At 49.7% G+C, this 21,639-nt stretch overlaps 1 protein-coding gene across 2 annotated transcripts in view; it reads left to right on the top strand.

Moving 5' to 3' along the window:
* The first annotated feature begins 268 nt into the window (after positions 1 to 268).
* The window catches only part of PRICKLE2 (prickle planar cell polarity protein 2), a 321,728-nt gene continuing 300,357 nt past the window's right edge, over positions 269 to 21,639 (top strand). The window contains exons 1-2 of one of the 2 annotated variants that reach the window (XM_079794944.1): positions 269 to 380; positions 1,091 to 1,176. In XM_079794944.1, coding sequence (XP_079651070.1) covers positions 339 to 380; positions 1,091 to 1,176 — 128 coding nt within the window. In that variant the 5' untranslated portion in view covers positions 269 to 338. Of the gene's footprint in view, positions 489 to 1,090; positions 1,177 to 21,639 lie in introns of both variants that reach the window. The other variant, XM_079794949.1, reaches the window with a different exon arrangement.

The following is a 21,639-nucleotide window of genomic DNA, read 5'->3' as shown; positions in this document are numbered from 1 at the left end:
GCCTTTGGGGCAGGGCGGGCCCAGGTGCGGCGGGGCGTTGGCCCCAGGTGCCCGCCAGGGCGCGGGGAGCGGGAGACCGGGGCGCCTTGGGCGCGGGAGGGTGGGAAGGGCCGGTGGACGCGGGGCGAAGCGGAGGGCGGGGGACGCCGGGAGAGAGGGAGGGACCTGCGGGCGGAGAGCGGGAGGCTCGGGGAGAAGGAGGGAGGCTGCGCTCCGAGCCGGCGGGGCTGCGAGGCGGAGACAGCCAGGCCCCTGGCCGCGCGTGCCCTCCAGGCAGCCGCCCTCCCAGCCGCGTGGGACAGACGCAGGGACCCGCTGCGAGCGGCAGGCGCCCGGCCATGTTCAGCCGGAGCTCCCGGAAAAGACTGTCCAGCCGCTCGGTGAGTGTCCCCCGCCCGAGCGGGGCGGGCGTCCGGGGGGCCCTGGGCCGCCGTGAGCGCCCCTGCCCGGTCTCCCCGCGCCCGGCAGCCGCGCACCTGTGGCCCCAGGTAAGCCGCCCCGGCGGGCGGGCGGGCGGGTGCGTGCGGAGCGCGCGGGCTCTGGGCGGAGAAGGGGTTAAGTCCTGATCCCCAGTCCGGGCGGGAGGGACCCTGAGATCTGTGGCCCACAAGGGCACAGTTTGGGGCTCCCCCGAAAGCCCTCTTCCTTTAGGGCGGATCGTAATCCCGCACGAGAGCGCCAGTGCCCAGTGTCTCGGCGCTCCGGCCGCGGACTTGACTTTGGGGCCATCTTTTGGGGTGTCCTGTGCTGCCCCCTTCCCGGGAGCGCCAGCCCGTTCCAGGGCGAGGGTGCACCACGGCTGCCTCCCGGGGACTCCGGGGGAAGGTCTTGCTTTTGTTTCTTAGTAACCGGTGACCAAGGTGTCTCAGGGAGACAAAGCCCAGCCAAGGCCACTTCTTGGTGGCTGGGTGCCCTTCCCCAGAGGCAGCCACCGGGTGGGAGCACTTACTTCCCCACGAGGGCACCCTCTGGGGCCCCCCACCTCTGAGGGGGACACTGGAGTCAGTCAGAGGAGGGGGGTGGGGAGAGGGGGGCTTCCTGCCCGAGGGAGCCTGCGTGGTGGAAACATGTGTATCTTTTTGTTTTGAAGTTGACTGGACTGGGGCGGATAGAGAGAGGCCAGCCCTGTAGCGCCTGTGGTGACCAGTGCCCCGGGTTTGCCTTGCATAAATGGAGGTAGGACCCCTTCAATCTGATTTCTAAAGGCACAACACTTGGGGGCTGGAGGGGAGGTAGGTGGGTGCGCATGTGAAAAAAAATACATGTACACACGTCTATTTTTTCTCCTTTTGTAAATCGCACTTGTAAGCCACATGGAAAGAATGCGAAGTCTATTCCTTTAAGAGCGCGGCTACATCTGCTACAAATATTGAAGGTGGAAGTGGTGGCCAGACACCAGGGGAGCGGTTCCCGGTGGGAGTGCCGGGTCCCCGAAACCCACGCTTGTTACCTAAATCACTCAGCCCCCAACAATCCTGCTTGGCGGGGAATTGTTTCCAAGAGCCACTGGCTGGTGTTTCCAATTGTGTTTTTAATTCGGCCCCTGTAACTCTGGGTCCCAACCGCAAATCCGCCGCTGCCCGCCCGCGCTGTGTCAACCCTCTTCGGTGGCCAGATGTTTCTTATTACCGTGCCGTGAATGTTGACTTCCAGGCAGCCCCAGCCTGCATTGGAATGATTATGTTTGGGAGACGAGGGATCGCGGTGCCCTCCCAATGCATCTGGCTGCTGGGGCTCTGGTTGGGAAAAGTTGGGGTGCAGGCCTGCCGGGGCTCTCAGTGTGGCCCTGTGAAGAGAAGAGGTGGATCCCTTTGGGCAACTCCATGAAAAGGAAAGACCAGCCGACAGGAGAACGTTCTCCAGCGTCAGAGCCCGGTCTCTCTTTGGTCATTGCATCTTCCCCCGCCGCTCCTCTGCCCTTTGAGAGGGCTGCTTCTGGACACCAGCGGGGAAAGCCCACTCTGATCGGCTGTCTCCTTTGGTCTGCGCGTCTCTACCCTCTCCCAGTGGGCAGGGTGCGCGGGGCACCCCGTCACAGGGAGCCTCACCCCCACCTGGCTCCTTCAGAAATGAGTGCTTTTGTTCCTGCCTCCGCGGGCTCTGGCGGCCTCTTTGCCTTTGTTTCAGGGCTCGGAGCGCAGCCCTGTGGCTCCCGAGCATTTAATAACTGTGTCAGAGGCAGGGCCGGGACCTCATAAATATGTAATGGGCGTTAGGCATCCGTCAGCCCTGCCGATGGGGAGGCCCCAATAGGTGTGTTCTGGGCTACCCCTGTGTGTCCCGACAGGGAAGGTGGGTGATGCGTGGGAATAGGTGTAGGCGTGTTATTTTGTGAACCAGGTCCAGGGGCCAGGACTTCTGATTGGGTCCTCTTCCATCCGTCTTGTGCTGGAATGGGGGGGGCGGGGGGAGGGCGGTGATGCATAGGACAGCGATCTTCAGCTCCCCCCCAATTCTGCAGCCTTGGGCTCCACTCTGGAGCCTGTGGGCTGTCCCTGGTTCCCCGCCTTCGGTCAGTATGACCTCTGACCTCTAGTCAATCCCTACTTCTCAGTTTCCCTGACTGGTAAGTGGGAACAGTATCTTACCTCCCCGTGTGATTGTTTGTCCAGGGCCAGGCACAGCGAATAGGGCGCCCTTTGCTCATTATTGTCAGCTTCCCGTCAAGTGCTTCTCGGGAGGGGCCTTAGCTGGGGCGAGGCTGCTGGCGTCCTGGCCACTGAGACTCAGGACTACGGCCACCGAGAGCCCGGAGCCCTTCCACCCGCTGACGGAGGGAGGACGTGTCCACTTGCCGCCCATGGTGGGCCTTTCTGTGGGAGAGAGACCCTTTTATGGGCTGAGATGGGATCGCACGCGGAGCAGTGTCCTCCCTTTGGCCCCATGAATGGGGTGTTTATGGTGTTCCCACCCCTTGCTGGACAGGAAGCGGCTCCTTGCTTTGCCTCCCCCCCCCCCCCCCCCATGGCATGCTTTGGGTGACCTTTGGAGAAGAGGGCTATAGTACAATGCTCTTTACGGCCGTTTGAAATCCACAGTGTGCTCACTATCCACTCCTCTCCCTGGAGAGGCAGTTGTGCCCGGACGGGAGGGAAAGGCTGGTCTGCGGCTGACCCACGGACGTGAGCCTCCCTGACCCCAAACCACAGGACACCCTAAGTATTACCACTCGGCCTCTCAGTGAGCCTCTCGGCTTCCACACTGGTCCCCCAAAGTCCACTGTCTACACTGCAGGCACCTCCTCAAAGCAGAGCCGGACTGAGTTCTAGGGAGGAAGTGTGTTGGAAACAAACTTTGCCTCACCCTCTAGTGTGGAGCGAGGACCTTGAAGTCCAGACAGAGCTGGGCTGGTGTCTTGCTCTGGCTTTTACAAGCCGCGTGACTTTGGGCAAATGACTTGGGCTCCCTGCCTGTCATTTCCCTGGGCGGTCACACTGGGATCTCTCCACTGAACAGGTATGTGAGTGCCTGCTTCGTGCCAGGCGCTCGCTGGTGCTGGGGATAGGCAAGGAACCGAACTGACAGGATTCCTGCCCTCCACACTCATCACGTTTAGATTAGGTGGTCAGGAAAGGACTGGCAGGAGGTGACATTGGAGCAGAGACCCAGATGAGGCCAGGGAGGAGGCCCCTGCTGACTCAAACCCAGGCAGGAACCATCCCTGTTGCCATCCCCTGGAAGCCGGTTAGAAATGGGGAGCCTCAGGCCGGCCCTAGGCTTCCCCCCCCCCAGCTTTGACAAGGCCCCTCGATTCGTGTGCCCTCAGAGACAGAGCCTGACTTAGAATCCGGGCCCTGCGCATGCTGGGTGCTCTCCACACCCTGGGGCGCCCTCTGCGGGGACAGATGCTGAGATCCTGTGGAAGTCTGTTTTCGTTCATGGGGATCTTCTGCGCTCCCCATTTTATTGTCACCCACGCCTTTCGATGGCAAATGTCGGGATTTTTTTAAAGGATTTTTTAAACCCCACAAGGATTTCCGTGTCTTGGAGAGCAGAGGGTTCACAACTGTCAGCTGCCCTCCACCTGCTCTGGGGCAGCTGGGCAGCAACGGTGGGCTCTGCTCCTCACCGGGGACCCAGCCCTGAGCGGAAGCACCTCCGGGCAGCCCCGGGCAAACCCCGCAGTGGCCGGGCGCAGAGGGCATTCTCATTAAGAGAAGATTAAGGCATCTGCGTGGACTGCGGCCAGAGCAGCATCATTACTAACGAAGCACTCAGTGTGCTCCGGTGTGAGACAGCGTTCTGAGCGGGGGTTAATTGGGCTTGCTTGTTTGTTACCAGATTGAGCGGGGAGAGAAATACAGCCATTTTTACATGTACCCTTTGAATGCCTAGGCACTGACGAATTAAAAAAAGCAAAAGCAAAACAACATCAGCAGCAATAAGGACGAGTACTGACTGTCCAGAGCTGTGTCTGCCTCCACGCTTGACTTAACATTCTTTTTGATCCTCACCAAATTCGATGAGGTAGATGCGATTATTTTCTTGATGAGGAAACTGAGTCTGGGAGCTGCTGGAGTTTGGCTTTGAAACCCAGACTCAATTTCCTTTGATTTACCTCCTCTTGTTACTTCTCTGCTCTAAGGCAAAGGTCACACACCAAGGCCCTCAGGCCACATCCAGCCTGCAGATGGGTTTTGTTTGGTCAGCACAGTGTGTTCAACGAAGGGGTGTTTTTCTAACCTTAAAATCCAGGTTCCAGCATCTATTGGAAAATCCAAAAGTGTGGTAACACCTGACAGGCGGTAACTGGCAGGCGAGAGTGCTCCCTAGCTCACCTGGTCCCCAGCATCCTAATTCCACTCAAGCACTTCTTCAAAATTTAGGTGACCTCTCAGGTCCCAGAAGCGATTGGCGCTTGCAGATCCTGAGTGGGCATTCTCATCCCTGCACATGTGACTTTAAAGAGAGGCTTCTGTATCATCAGCTAGTAGAGCATTGACAGAGCCAGGCAAGGGTTTTACCTCCTTCCTGTCTTTCACTCACTACAGCCCTTGGAGATGGGTGCAAGTACTTATATCTATTTGCATAGATAAGGAAGCTGAGTCCCGGAGAGGTTAAACAGCTGCCTCAGGTTCTACAGCCAGCTGGTCAGTGGTATTCCCATCCCCTGTGACTTCCAGATTCTGTGCTCTGCACCAGGACTTCTCAGACTTGCGTGTGAATTACCAGGGGATCTTGTTTACATGCAGATTCTGATGCAACAGGGGCCTGAGATTCTGCATCTCTAACAAGTTCCCAGGTGACGCTGATGCTGCTGGTCCAGGGACCACATGTTGAATAGCAACGGTCTGGACCAGGGGTTGGCAAACTACACCCCGCTGGCCAAATCCAACCCTTCAACCCTTCTCCTGTTTTGTGTGGCTCACATTACTTAAAAAAAATCCTCACCCGAGAATTTTCCTTTAATTTTTAGAGGGAGTGGAAGGGAAGGTGGAGAGACAGAGAGAAAGAAATATTGATGTGAGAGAGGCACATGGATTGGTTACCTCCGGCAAGCCCCGCTCCCAACCTCCCCAACCAGGGGTGGGGATTGAGCCCACAACTGAGGTTCATGCCCTTGCCTGGAATGAAACCCGGACCCTTCAGTCAGCGGGCCGATGCTCTATCCACTGAGCCTAACTGTCTAGGGCTCACTTACATTTTTAATGGTGGGTGAGGGAAAAAAAAGAATAATATTTCATGACATATGAAAATTACATGAAATTCAAATGATAGTGCCCATAAATAAATTATTATCTGAGCAAAGCCACGCCCATTAGTTTGCATGTTGTCTGTGGCAGTTTCCCTGCCACGGCCATAAATAGAGTTGAGTAGTCCCAACCCATTGTATGGCCAGCAAAGCCAAAAACATTGCTGTCAGACTCTTTACGGAAAATACTGGTCAACCCCTGGTCTCTCTACCACTATCTAGAGGAATATGCAAATAGCTTCCCTAGTTTTAGAAGAAAGGAATCTGAAACTTTTGGAATCAAGGCCAGAGGAAGCAATCCCTCCACCTTGGATGAAAATGGTGCTGAAATAAAAATCAAAGGCAACCAAAGAACCAGGGTACGGACCAAAGCCATTTCTAAAGGGCATGTGGAGATGAGGCTTGCAAGACCAGATCAATGAACTGCCAGTGGATTCTAAGCTCCTTGTAATCCCTTTAAGGGTTCAGCTTTGCTGATAAATGCATATTCGACTCAGGCATTAAAAGGCTGGCTTTCAGAACAAGCCCCCAGGAGCTGTACTTGCAGCAGCAGCTGACTCGGAAAGCCCAGAGCAGTGGTAGCTTTGTGAGGTCGCTTTAATTATGCAGAGCAGTTTGTGTCCGGACAACGGCTGCTTCTCCGGGCAGGAGGCTGTGCCGTCGCTCCAAGGCAGTGCGGGGTCGGTCAGCCAAGGCTGCGCCTGAAAAGCGTCTTTCCTTAGTTGCCCGGGCAATTGTGCTGATTGATGACTGGAGTGGTAATTTGGGGAGATGCCAGCCTGGTTTCCTTTAGTGGAGTGCAATTTGGCTAAGAAATGGATTCCCACTGGTTGTTTTGCTTGGGAAAGAAAAACACTCTGTCTCAGTCAACTGATGTGCCAAGAAAAGGGGGGGGGGGGAGGGGAGGGAAGGTGTGCATGCATCTAAGACACATCTGAACCCTCAAGGTAAGGAAGGCTACTTAGCAGCTAAGAAGGTTGCTGGTTAACTCACCTGATGTCATTGGCATTTGGTGCAATGCCTGATGGAAGCTGAAACACTTTAATAGGGTTTTTCTCTTGAGGAAACATATCAGTTCATTTCAATACAGGATGGGGTAGAAGTAGGTTCACAGTTGTATGTGAAACACAGTTTATTCTGGTATTATTATTTATTAATTATTGTATTATTTTCCATACAAACAACTGTAAAACTATTTTTGCACTGCCCTGTACTAATAAGTTCATATTGTTGTCTCTGATTTTGAAATAAGACATGGCTATTATAGAAGACTAGAGGCCCGGTGCACAAATTCGTGCACCAGTGGGGTTCCTGGGCCTGGCCTGCGGGATCGGGCCGAAACTGGCTCTCCGACATCCCCTGAGGGGTCCCAGATTGTGAGAGGGTGCAGGCCAGGCCAAGGGACCCCACCAGTGCACAATCAGGGCTGGGGAGGGACATGGGAGGTTGGCCAGCCAGGGGGCCCACAGGAGGGCTCCAGGGTGTGTCCAGCTAATCTCACTCAGTCTGAATCGGCTGGACCCCAGCAGCAAACTAACCTACAGGTCAGAGCATCTGCCCCCTGGTGGTCAGTGCACGTAATAGCGAGTGGTTGAGTAGCCTTAGCATATCATTTGCATATTACGCTTTGATTGGTTGAACAGATGACCAGATGACTGGACACTTAGCATATCAGGCATTTACTATATAGGATTTTAAAAATCACACACACACACACACACACAAAGCATAGAGGGGAAAAACCCTTAATTATAACTTTGAAATTAAGGTCAGCAAACCATACCAGTGGGACAAAATCATCTGGCTACTTGTTTTTGTACAGCCTACTAGCTAAGCATAGTTTTCACATTTTTAAATTAAAAATAAATTTTAAAAATTGATTTCAAAGAGGAAGGGAGAGGGAGAGAGAAATAGAAACATCAGTGTTGGGAGAGAATCATCTGTGGGCTGCTTCATAGCCCCACCCCACTTGGGGATCGAGCTTGTAACTTTGGGAATGTGCCCTGACAGGGAATCAAACCCTAACCTCCTGGTTCATAGGTCGACGCTCAACCACTGGGCAACACCCGTGGGCAGTTTTCACATTTTTAAATGGTTGGGGAGAAAAATCAAACGAAGAGGTCATGATTGGATTCCGGTCAGGGCACATGCCTGGGTTTCAGGCTAGATAACCCCAGTAGGGGGCATGCAGGAGGCAGCTGATCAATGAATCTATCTCATCATTGATGCTTCTATCTCTCTCACTCTCCCTTCCTCTCTGAAATCAATTAACATATTTTTAAAAAAGAGTAACATTTTATGGCACATAAAAACTATATGAAATTAAAAATTTAAGTCCATGAATAAAGTTCTAATGGAACACAGCCATGCCCATTTATTTAGTATCATCTGTGGCTGCTTTGGCTAGCAAAATGGAATCACTGAGCTAGTCCTCAGGGTCCACAAAACTGCAAGTTTCACCACCTGGCCCTGTGCAGAGACTTGATGGCATGTATTTTCTCAGTCATTCAGATTATGACTTATTAACAAGAATTTACAGAGAGTACACATTCTGCATATAGTCTTTTATAACTTACTTTTTACATACTTAAAAGTATTTTTGGATGTCTTTACATTTCAGGCAAAAAGATCTAACACATTTATTAGCTTTTAGAATCCAGTGTATGGATTATCATTGAATTAAAAATATTCTATTCATGGCCACTTTGGTGATTTTCCATTGTTTCTTAGTAGATACTATATGACAATAGCTTTTCTTATACCACAACATGCCTATGTGGAGCTCTTGTCTAATTGTCCTCCAAAAAGATGGTGCCAACTTTCACTCTTACTCGTTAAAACGTTTGAGTATATTTCTGTGTTTGAGTATTATATATATTCTTTGGGCTGAAACTTTGAAAATCAAGCTTGTATGGCAGCCTCGTAATTAATCCTGTTTAATCACCCTGCCTGACAATTTGTGCCTGATGGATAGTGAGAAAACTCGGAGCATCTCTGTCAGTCATCATCTTCTCAGAATACACTTTATTTGTCTTTGATCCTGAAAGTGATACCCACAGTCAATTGAAAGGTTGTCATTCAACCTTACATTTCTGTTGCTTAAAGTTAGTGGGATGAGGGGAAATCTCATAAATTTGTTATTTTGTGGTCCCTCGGCTCAAAAAACTAGGAGGTTATCCTTTAACTCTGGGATTAATGAGTACCCAGAGGGAATTCCTGTGGACAGAGGGAATTCCCTAAACAGAATGATTCCAGATCACTGAGCATTCTGAGATCAAAAGGATTCAACCTGCCTGGTGTGCGGGAGTGCTATGGGTGGAGGGAGCTCTGGGGAGAAATGTGTATTTCCAGGCAGAGACTTAAAACTTCTGGGAAGCATGTAAAGGCTTATGTGGGAGCATTGTAGCTGAGTGGTTAAAGGGACAGGCTTTGAAGACATTTTTGCCTCTGACTATTTGTGGGAAAGTGACCCAACCTTTCCCAGTCTTTCTTATTTTTTTTCATCTGAAAAAATGGAATAATGTTACTTATAATTCTGAGATTATCTTATGAGGTTGTTATGAGGATTAAATGGGACAATGTGTGGGCTGTGCCTCTGTGTGCATGGTGTGTAGCAAGGGCTTCATATATGTTTGTGGTTGCAGGTTCTAAGATAGGGAACAAGTCCCTTTCCCAACATGAGCTGTAACCCGTCATTTGTTAAATGGGGGTGATGATTCTTGACTTAGGGACTTGGCTCAGAAGAGCTAGTGGACTGTCTTCTGTGGGGTTTGGGTTCTAAAGGAATGAGACTGATGGACTAGCAGATTTAGACAGCCCATCCCACACACACACCTGGGGCCAACTACACTTCAGATGAAATGGACTTGAGTAGAATTGGACCCTGTACCCTAGCAATCTTTTTGCATAAGTGAAGTGTGCATATGATGTTTCTAAAAACAATTTGCAAATTCCATTAGGAAGACGACATTTAAACTCTGAGCCTGGGGTCAGTATATAAAAGGGGCCATTTTATGCCTTGCACCCACCAAATTGGACCATGAATATTCATGTCCAATATGGAAGCCACACATCATCAAGACAATACATCATCCAGGTTACATTAGCTTGTGGGTTCCATATGCCATGAGAAACACTGCCATTGACAGGGTCTCCACTCCTTACTGGAAGCTCCCTCTCCTAAGGCACAAGAAACAAGGACATTTATACAATACTCTAGTATAGAAAATTCATGCACTGGAGGGGGGTGTCCCTCAGCCCGGCCTGCCCCCCATGTCACAGTACAGGAGCCCTCAGGGGCGGGAGGCGACCCGGCCATCGGGGAAGGTGATGCCCCCATCACATCTCTGCTGCTGCCACTGCCGGCAGCACAAGCCTCGGCTGGCCCTGGTTATCTGAGCCTCAGGAGGCTCTGGGCGGCTGGGCAGCTGACATCTGAGGCTTGCCTGTGCCTCGGGCCGGCCCTGGGTGGCTGGGGGGCTGAGGGGACTGGGCGCCGCCATCTTTGAGGGCATGACAGTCAATTAGCATATTCCCTCCTCATTGGCTGTGGGCGCCGCCATCTTTGTGAGGACGTGACGATCACTTAGCATATTCCCTCTTTATTAGATAGGATTTGACCCAATTTCATTTGACCCAGGAGATTCCTGAGATAAGATCTGGCGTGTACCTATATTTTGTTAACAGTGTACAGGATTTCAAAGTTTAGTTAACTGCCGGCATTTGATATTTTGTGTAAAAAATCAGACTTGGGTTTTTTCTGGAATAATCGAAGTGCTGGCAACTCGGGGCTTCTATTCCTTCCTTCCCTTTAGGTAGCGCAGGCATCCAGCTCTTCCCAGTCCCCATCACCGCCCATCGCTTACACCCAGCCTCCTCACCCCTTTACATGCCTGTGGCTCAGTAGGCATCTGATTTGAAGAAGCAAGTGAGTGAATATACACGACTGGAAGGATAACATGAATGGCAATAAAGTTGCCACTTGGCAGGGACAACTGTGCTGAGCAAATCCTCAAAGTGGTGACTTTTCCGTCTGGGGGGGGGAAGGAGGCAACATTATTGAGGACCTGCTGTGTTCTTGGTTCTTTTGTGCATCACCCCATGTCGCCCCAGAACAATTCTCTGAGGCATGTGTTTTTACCTTCAACTTTAAAAAAACATTTATATATTTTATTGATTTCAGAGAGGAAGGAAGAGAGAGAGAGAGATAGAAACATCAATGATGAGAAAGAATCATTGATCAATTGCCTCCTGCACGCCCCTTACTGGGGATCGAGCCTGCAACCTGAGCGTGTGCCCCGACCAGAATTGAACCTGGGACCCTTCAGTCCCCAGGCCAATGCTCTATCCACTGAGCTAAGCTGACTAGGGCTACTTTCTACTTTTTAAATACGAGGAAACTGAGGTCCAGGATGGTTAGGTAACATGCTCTGGGCCACACAGGTAACAAGTAGTGGAGCCAGGATTTGAAACCAAGTCTTTAGGGATGGAAATCACAGTTTTTTAACCAAACATTTTGGCATTTGACCCTCCTGGTCTAAATAGACAACTCTGCCTTGGAGAAAACAGTCTTATATTCCTAGTGGCCTGGGGATGACATCTGACAAGGAATGAAATGTCTGGTATATTTGACGGGGCGGGGTGTGTGTGTGTGTGTGAAACTCCTCTAAAATCAGAGAGTGTGGAGCTGAGCTGATTGGGGTGTCTGAAAGGTGAGGAATTGAATCAGATATCTGCACACCCTGAAGGGGCTCCATTCAGCCTGTTCACAGCTTTGGTGTTACACTGAGCAATCCGACCAGTTTGTGGAGGGGCGGGTGGTCCTCAGAAAGGTCATTTGCATGTATCCTTGGAGGAAACCTCCGCAAAAGGGATCAGTCAAGGAAGTCAGCTTACTGCCCATCCTTCAGCAACCAACTTAAAGTCAACAAACTGAAAATGAACAAGATGGTCATTACCAGTGTTTGGACCCAAGCTTTTCAGCTTTGCTCCCCAAGGCTTTACTGACACCATGTTGCTAAACAGACGCAAGCACAGGGGACTGTTGGAAAGCATTTAATGAGAGCTTTATTTGATTTTCTGTTTGGTAAACCACTTGGTGATGCAGAAACTGCTTTCACGATTCTTAAAAGCCTGCTCATTATGGGGACGCGGAACACCCAGAGTGGGTCTTCCAAGTTTAAGTGCGGAGGAATTAGGCCTCCAGGGGACTTATTAAAAGAATGCAGGTGTTTCCTCTCCTCGGCACACTCTGAAATGACTCTGATAATATAATTTCTCAAAGTCTTTTGTTCCCGATCAGGCACCAGGAGGCTCCTGTTGCTTGCATCCTGGGTGACTCTGCTTTGGAGCTTCTCCAGCAACTTATTGAGTTGTTTGGAAATCGTGACAGACTCCTTTTATCTTAGTGAAGCCAAAAATACGGAACAGTTGGTAACGGAGTATCTCCATCATCTTGGGTCCAGAATATTCGAAGCAACGGGAGGGACACATACATATGTTTCTCTGAGTTCTGGGAGGTGGAACAATGTAATAGATGTTTCCAACTGCGAGGGTTTCAGATAATTATTTTTTTTCTCTTAGCTTTTCAAAATCCTGGTGATAACAGCATTTTGAGGCAGGTTCACTTCTTATTTTAAATTACTTTTGATCAAATTGTCAGATGATAAATGTGCAGTGTAGATAATTTGGAAAATTCGATTTGAAGAGTCAAATGATTACAAAAAAAACTAACTCCAACACCCACAGAGGCACTCTCAGCAGTAGGGCGTGATTTCCATTTGGCTTCTTTACTTAGAAGGTCACAGTCCTGTTAGTTTTCTGGAGCTACTGGAACTGACGCCTGCACACGGGGGGTGGGGTGGGGTGGGGAGGCTGCAAACAGCAACGTGTTCTCTAGAGTTCTGGAGGCTGCACGTCCAAAACCCAGGCGTCACGGTGGTGTCCTCCGCAGGCTCCGTCCATGCCTGTCCCGCGGCTGGTGGCTCTCTGACTCATTGGCACTTGGGCTTGTGGATGTATCACTCCACCTCCACCTCTGCCATCTCCCGGTGCCTGATTCAGACCGCGGAATGCATCAGCACGGGCAGGAGATTCCACCCACCACTAGCACCCGCTAACCCCATCTCACGGTGTCCCTGCCCCGCTCTGCTCTTGTAAGGACTTGTCATTGGATGTGGGCTCTCCCCGCCCAGCGTGATCTCACTTCCACATCCTTAACTCACCACATCTGCAAAGACCCCTTTCCCAATAGGTCACGTTCAGAGATTCCAGCTGGATGTCTCTTTGGGGGGAACAGCTGTTCAGCCATTAGCATCATGATGGTAACGAAGCACATGCAGTTACCGCTCTTGAGCAGTGGGCCCGACCAGGCTTCCTAAATGTGTTGTTGGTCGGGGTGCAGTGGCACGCACGGGAGGTGGGGCTTTGACGTGGGGCACCTTTGGGGAGACGCTTGCCTTGTCTTTTCGAGGCGCAGTTAAAAGCTGGCCACAGGATGGGACTGGAACGAGCTGCTATTCGCGGCTGGAATTTCCGGCCCGTATTGATGAATTCCGCTGTCTGAATCAGCTGACCCCCAGGTCACCCTATGAAGTCCATCCATCTTCTTTTAGCTTTTGTTGGGCCTTGCCAGGGAGATGTATAGGAAATGAACTGGTAGTCTGTGGACAGTTATTTGTGGGAAGAGCTTTTGGCCCAAGGCCTTTTAATTAATGTCTAGGTTATATAATTGATTAACTTTCAAAGGCAAAAAAAAAAAAAAGTCCTTGTAGGAAAGGAGATTCTTCACGGTCCTAAACTAGGTCCCATCTCCACAAGATTATGCTAGAGCTAACTCACTCCACCCCTCCCCCCGCTCCTCACTTCTCTGCAAATACTACCAGAAAAAGTGTAACATTAATTGTACTTCCTCACTCCCTGATTTCTGTTAAATCCAGCATGAATGCATCTAGGCTATCCAGAATAAATGATCTGAAGTAAAATGAAAACAAATTATGATTTTTTTTCATTATCATCATGTTAGCCTTCATTAATTGAACATTTACAATGTGCCAGGGATATTAGATTCTAAGCACCTTTCTTATATTCTTTTATTTAATTATGGAAATCCTTTAGGAGATAGATACCAATATCGACATTGGCTTCATAAAGAAATTGAGTTGCAGCACATTGAAGTTGCCCTTAAGGTATTAAGGCTGAGGTTGGAGCTGAGGACTCTGCAGTCTGGGCTCTTACACACTATGCCACATGCCCGGCTCTGGAGAGATCTCCACTCTCAACAGTTGTAGGCCTGATCGCCTCCCCGTCAGAGTTCCCCAGTCACTAGCTCTCCGTTGGTGCTTACAATTTACATGTCATGAATGAGGTGCTGCTGCTGCTGGTCCAGGGATCCGAGTTTGAGAACCACTGGTCACCATAGCCCAACCTGGTGACTGGGACTTGACAGTGACATCCGGGAGATCAGATGAACATGGTCGCCCAGGTTAGCAGGTCACAAGCTTTCGTACCGCACAGTAGCTCAGATTACTGCTGACGGATCCGCATTGCTGCTGAGGGCAGGGAGCTTAGATTGGAAAGAGAAGCCCTCCCACCCCCGACTTAGGCTTTCGTGTTTTCTTGGCTTCCTCCTCTTTCCTATCACTTAGAGGACATGGAATTTAATAAAGTGGTTTCTAAATTCTTTTATCAACTGTAAAGTACAACAGCCAAGGTCTGGTGTCTATGAAGACGATTAAAGATTCATGCAAGGTCCAGCCCGCCAGGTAGTGCAATACGGCGGAAGGCTGTACAGATGACGGCAGTGTGGGGCTGGAACAGGAACAGAGCCCTGTGACAGACCAGACATCTCCAAAGCTAGAGCGAAGTCCTCGTGGCACATGGTGCATGATGGAGGTGACACGTGAAAGCAGTGGGGGGTGGGGGGAGGGCACTCACTGAATGGTGCCAGGACACCATTCATTGGAATAACATGGTATTAATCCAAAACTTTTAAGTAAAATAAAACAAATTTTATTGTGGATGAATGCTTGTACAAATTTGGAAAGTAAAAAGCGTATCTAAATTCAAATATTTTCTCATTTTTTTCTCTTCCCTCATGCTCTACCCTCTAGCCACACTAACCACCGTACTGGTCCCCAAACTCAGGCATATTCCCACCTCATGGCATTAGCCTTTGCTGGGACCTCCCCAGGACTGGCTCCCCAGGTGTCCCCAAGGGTTGTTCCCTCACTTCCTTCCTGGCCTCTCCCCTGACATCATTTCCTTAGCGCAGTGTTCACTCCATCCTCAAATGCACTACAATTAGTCCACCCTCCCCGCCACGTCTTTTCAGAGCACTTATCATTACTTGACATCATATTATATTTTTCAGTGGATTACCTGACTTTCTTTCTGCCCTAGAATTAATTACTTTTGTCTACACAAGAATTTAAACTTTATGAGGATATTTTTTCCATATCTTTTTTGTTCAGTCCCTCAACACCCAGAAGAATACCTGGTGCATTGCAGAATCCCAACAGAATTTGTTAAAAGAATAAATACACGAATGGGTGATAAGAAACTCAGATGTCATAAAGGAAGATGGGTTATTTTGACATGAATAACAATTAGAGTGGTCAAATGACAAATTGAGAAAATTATCTGGAACACATGATATACAGAAGTCTAACATTTTAAAATATGCAAACAGCTCTAATACAAAAACATGAAACAGCTCATTAGAAAACTGGGCCAAGGATCTATCTCATCAGGCAGATGCGTGAGGAGGTGTCATTTGTTTTCTTAATGGTGCTACCATTTCCAGTGTTTCTGTGTATTTGAGCCGAATATAAATAGCTGTGAGAAGATGTATTTGTGCAGAATGGTGAAGCCTGTGTCCACCGAGCTGTAGCATCTCTTTTCCTAGGAATTATTAAAATAGTGTGCATACTATTTGGGCTAAGCTTTGCTCGCTTTGTCGGGAAGATTAAAAGACCTCATAAGATTCCTTAGGATTTGGAGTTGTCCATGGGTGTAAACAAGACCCATAGCAATGATAGTGTGATTTAAAAGATGGCAGAAAAACAACCACTATCAACTATAACGTCTACAAGGTCAAAAAGTAACGTCTATATCTAGGGACGTGAGCATTTGGCCACTCATGGCTGCATTTCTGTTTTCTTATCAACAGTGAGTTGGGAGTGTTGCCACCGGCGTCCAGTGGGCTGGGGAACCTTCTAGAGAGACTGTGAGATGGTGCCATGGGACAGGGATGGGAGACGTTCTGCAGACTGTGAGATGTGGCATCACCATGAAGGCAGTCCTGCCCCAAATGCCCAGGGTGTCCCACCCAGTGAGAAGCCATGGGAGTGCTGCAAACAGCAGATGCTCTTAGGAAGTGCATGGTGACCCTCTGGACCCCAGTTTCCCTCATCTGTAGATTGAGGGAGATGGATGATAGACATAGGAGAGGCCCCGTCACCGTCAACACAGCGGGTCAGCATTCAGGGCTTTCCTGCTTAAATAGCCCACCGAGGAGATTTGGGCAAGAAGAGATTTGAGAGACGAGGTCTTCACTCGGTCCTCTTGCGGGATGAGCCCCAGCTCTCCGTCTCATCTGTAAAACACCCCGTTAGGAGGTTGCTCTCCCTCTTCCAGCCCCTCGAGCTGCGCTGTTGTGCATTTACGGAGAGAGCATTTGTTCCTGAACCTGCTATGCAGTTATACCTGCTACTGTAGTTACATAAATACCTTACAAACCCATGAATATTATGTGAAAAGAACCAAGAGTTATTTCTGTGGAAAACTAAGCCGAATGCTTGAAAGTGCCCCAATAATGACTAGTAAGAGCAAAGCAGTTTAATTAGGTTCTGGGAAAAACAATTACAAAACATTGGGGATGACGCAGAAATTGTAAAAGGACCTAGATTTTTTTTTACCACATCTTTAAGTTCTGACACCACTCTAAAACAAAACAAAACATACACACACACACACACACACACACACACACACACACACACAAAACCCCTGGAAATTGAAGAGGCATCATCGGTGTGTTTTATGCATGAAATAAAGGGACTCAGATCTGTAAGGCCGTTTGCAAAACCCTCTCCCACTCTATATGAATGTATGGGCACGAACTTCAAGGAACAAATTAAAGTATTTCTTTATCATTATTTTAGGATTTCTCAATGTGATAGACACCTCTTGTAGTCCCCACATTGATTGTCTAGTTCTTCCTTAGAAGTATAACTTTCAAAATATTGTCCGGCTCATCCTGAGAATTAAGAGAGTATTTCCTAGGCCTCCTTGCTCTCAGGGGTTGTCATTTGACTAAGTTCTAGCCAAAGGCATATGAGTAAAACCAGTAAGTGCATCTTATGCAAAGTGCTTCTCCAGGGACGGCATGGGCCTCTGTTTCCCCGCTGCCTGTCCGGTGGAATGTGGATGCGATGGTTGGAGCCAAGCAGCTGGATTGGACCAGGAGGTGGGAGCCCTGTGTTGAAGAAAGCAGAACAAGACCGGCAGTGCCTGGGACCGCATGACTCCAGACTGTATTTACACGAGAAAGTAATTAATTTCTGTGTTGCTGAGGCTACTGTTATTTTGGATTCTCAGTCATCTACAGCCGAAGTTTATTCCAGCGGGCTACAGCTGTTGATCCTATTGAATACGAGAGGCTCTGTTATACTGGCTACTGCCCAAGGGTCAAGAATTAATTTGGACTCTTTCAACAGATTTATTAGGGCTGTCATGTCTAGCAGGAGGTACCCACTGTGCTCTCAGTGGTTGAAAATCCGAAATAGTTCTTTTACTTTGAGGAGTACTTGCAAGTGTGCTATTCCAGTATACACTGTCCTGAGGCAGTGTCTTGACGTCATCCGAGACCTTGACTTCTCAGAAGTTATTAGAGTAAATTGAAGTCCATGTGTTTATAGTAGGTGTTAATTTCCCATTGTTGGACTTCTCTGCGAGTCTGCGCCATTATCTATCGAGGAATAACCTGGAACCTTTCAGGAATGTCATCACGTAGCCCACTTCACCCTCTGCAGTTCTGGAATGCATTTAGAGCTGCTTATTTTAGGATTAAAGCGTAGAGAATGGAGGGATATGATTAATCCCTTCGATAGTCCCTATCATTTTACCAGCAGACGAAGCAAGGGCTTGGGTTCACGTTACATGCCTGAATAGGCATGCCACAGCGCTACTGTATGTGAGAGTGGGCAGTGCCTGAAACCTTATCGCCCGTGTGTGAACAGAAAATGGCATGTGCCCGTTTAACCTCTTAATTAAATAATCACCAGCAGACACGTCCCTGCTGGGAAATCTGCCTCACTGGTTGTATCCCAGGATAGTGTTCTGTGTGGAAGTCTTTAAGCAGCAATTACCTTTCTGATGGTTATTCTTGACCAGCCTTCTCAAATTATCTGAGAAGAATGATAATGATAAATGTCTGAGAAAAAAAATTGATGACATTTTGGGTCAAATTTTCACAAGCAAGAGGAACACAGTGGGAAATGGATTTATAAAAACTTAGGGGGAAATTTACTTATTTAAGAAAATTTATTGTGTCCCTACTATGGCCTCACATGCCTTGAAGGACAGTAAAAATGATCTAAGTTTATATATTTTAAATTAGTTGGATACATATGAATATATGTGTGCTTCTGTGCATCTGTTTTGTCCCCCCTGCCCTGCAATGGTGGCATGCCTTAGATGTTTTCTTTTTGTTACTTAACACTATATCTTTTTTTTTTTAATTACAGTTTCTTTCAATTTCCTCTGTATTAGTTTCAGGTGTACAGCATAGTGATTAGACAATCATATACTTTACCAAGTGTTCCCCTTATTTTCCAGTATCTACCTGGCACCATGCATAGTTATTACAATACTAGAGGCCTGGTGCACGAAATTCGTACATGGGAAGGGTCCCTAGGCCTGGTCAGCGATCAGGGCCAATCGGGGCCTTCCGCTGCCGGCTGCGTCCTTTCTTCCGGCTGCTGGCCGGAGCCTCCCTTCCCCACCTGCTGGCTGCTGGCTGGGCCTTCCTCCATTCTGTGCCGCCCCCTGGTGATCAGAGCATGTCATAGCGAGTGATCGAATTCCGGGTCTCCCGGTCGAACTCCCAAGGGGACACTTTGCATATTAGGCATTAAGTATATAACTGAATACATTCCCTATGCTGTAATCTACATCTTTGTGACTATTCTGTAAATACCAATTGTATTTCTTAATCCCTTCACCTTATTCACAAATTTCCCTCCTTCCCCCTGGCAACCACTAGTTTGCTGTCTGTGTCTATGAGTCTGTTTCAGTTTTGTGTGTTCATTTATCTTATTCTTTAGATTCCACGTGTAAGTGAAATCATATGGTATTTGTCTTTCTCTGACTGACTTATTTCACTGAGCATAATACCCTCTGGGTCCATCCATGCTGTTGGTCACAAATGGTAAGATTTTATTCTTTTTATGGCCGAGTAATAGTCTGGACTGTGCTGCCCCCAAGTTTTGTCATCTCATCCATGGGTCTTGAGTTACCTGTAAAAATCAAGGGTTTCTTCCTTATTTTCCCATCACCCCCTCCAGAAAAGTTGCTTTAAATTAAACCTTGAATCGGTTGGAAAATCACAGGTGAACGGTGCCCTGCCTTCTCTCTATCTCCTCCATATCACTGTGCCTCTCCAAACCACAATTGTTTTTGCCTCAGCAGCTGCCCTGGTCTCCTAACAGATGTCCCACCTCCACCTTTTCAGCCCTCTAATCCAGTTTCCACTGGGATACAAAGAAGTTGTTCTTATGAAATATTGATGCATGTGCAAGGCATGAACAATAGAGAGGCAGCGAGCCTGCCTCGGCTTGAGGAAGGAGAGCCCTGTGGTGATCGCCACAGAGGTGACCAGGATCCTGAAGCCGACGTTGGCCACGCCGCTGCTTGGCTTTCGGCTTTGCCACCAGTGTGTCCCCCCGCTCTCCCCGCCCCAGGAGTGTTTCATTTGCTCCTGCAGTTGCTTGTTTGGGATGCAGATGTGAGAGCCCCTCTGGACCGCTTTCCTGGGGGGCCTCGCCAGGCCAGGGGCTTCGCTGGATGAGGTTACGCTGTTTCCAGAGAGGTTTGTGCCTCTTTACATGCCTGCTGGCAGGTAGCATTCTGCTTGCTCCCATCCTCCCTCACACTTGTGGTCACATCTCCCCTTCATCCTCTGTGCATGTGGCTTCCTCTGCCTGGAATGTCATTTCCCATCTGTCCCGGCACTGGCTGCTGCTCCCCGCATCCTCCAGCCTTAGACTAAATGTCACCGTCTCAGAACATCTCTCTGACCGTAGCCCCTTGTCCCAGGACCGTAAGCGCCACAAGGACAGGGCCCATGTCTGCTGGTTCACTGTTGTATTCCCCAGGGCCTAGAGTAGTGCCTGGCGCATAGTAGGTGCTCAGTAAGTAGGTGGCTCAGGAAGCAAATGGCCCAGTGAGTCGTATTCAAGTCCTCTCCGGTCTGAAGCCCCCTGGTCCAGGGAAATGAAATCAGAATATGCCACCCGTGTGCCTCTGGCTTCAGGGCGGTTCCGTGGAGGAGATGATGCCAGGACACCATTGAAGGGGTGCGGTGCTCAGCTGCCTGGGCCCCAGAGCATTTGTGACCCCCAGAATGGTGTCTGCTGGGAGCAAGGAGCACAGAGCACAAGCGAGTGGGGTGGTGAACTTGCTCGCCTTCAAAGGAAGGCGGGTAGTGGATGCGCTTCTGGGGGGACAGATGGACATACCTCCGAGCCACCTTGGGGGGACACCACACCGAGGAAGTGATCCGGGGTCAGAGGCCTGGGGATGTTTTCCTTGAGCCCTGATTCCCAGAGCGGACATGTGAACTGGCTTGGGGGTGTTTTCCTGCCGCCGCTCCTGGGGACTGGCTTCGATCAGCCCTGAGTGGTAGCACTGCCCCTGAGCGGAGCATGTTCGAGGGCGGGCGGCCCAGCTGCAGGCCCCGCGGGCTGGGTGGGGTTGGCGCGCCATAGCTGAAAAGTAAGGCAGGGGGTCCCGACTGCTCCCCACAAAGAGTGAAGTCTGTTCCGCAGTCACTGACGGCACGTCTCAGGCCGAATCTTATCAGATGGGAGCGGGAGGAAACCAGCCGGCGCCCAGTGTCCTGGGGAAACCCCAGCAGCGCGGGGCCGCCCGGGGCTGAGAGCCCGCTCAGGGCTCCTCTGTGTGCTCAGTGAGCAGCTCTGTGAGCGGGGCACGTCACCGTGCCTCAGTTTCCTCATCTGTAACCTCAGCACCTCTTCAACACATTTCCAGTAAGAAAAGGCGAGATTATGAAGGAGAGACACTGGGACATGGAAAGTGCTTGAATTTCCTTTTCCCTTTTGAAGAATTGCCATCCTGGTTTTATGCAGAGGGAGTGAGGGCTGCACCAGGAGGTTGTCTTGCTGGAGTCTGCATTGAAACCGGGCCGGACCGGATCCAGGGTTTGTGCCCTGCTCCCTGGCCCCACTGCGGTCTCCGAATCGCTCAGATCCGAAGTCTCTCTTAATTAAACTGCGCTCCGAAGGGCAACTCATATTTGAACAGGTTTTACAAGCCTTTCTTTTTACTTCACTACATTCTCAGTCAATAAATTTAACACGGGAGGATTAGTTCTGAGCATCCGCAGCAGCCGGTAGGCACAAATGACCTGGATGCTGGTTAAATAGACGCAGGAAGTAAGGAGACGTCAGCCTCCAGAACGCAAGGCAAGCGGCTTGGAGGGCCTCTGTGGCCCTTGCTCGGGGTGGATGTGCGAGGCCCTCTGAGCCTGTGGCCACCAGGAAGTGCCTTGTTGTGAAAAGGCAGTTTAGTGTGAGAAGGATGGTGAGGTTGACTTGTGCTAATTAGTGACAGAGCAAAGCAGAAAAATCCGCACCCCCCCCCCCCCCCCCGCATGCCTCTTTCTCCCACCAGACCTGCCCTGACCCTGACCTGTCCCTGACCTGTCC

This window comes from Cnephaeus nilssonii (genome assembly GCF_951640355.1).
Source record: "Cnephaeus nilssonii genome assembly, chromosome: 17".
Taxonomy (NCBI): domain Eukaryota; kingdom Metazoa; phylum Chordata; class Mammalia; order Chiroptera; family Vespertilionidae; genus Cnephaeus; species Cnephaeus nilssonii.
This window is presented reverse-complemented; position numbering and strand designations above follow the sequence as displayed.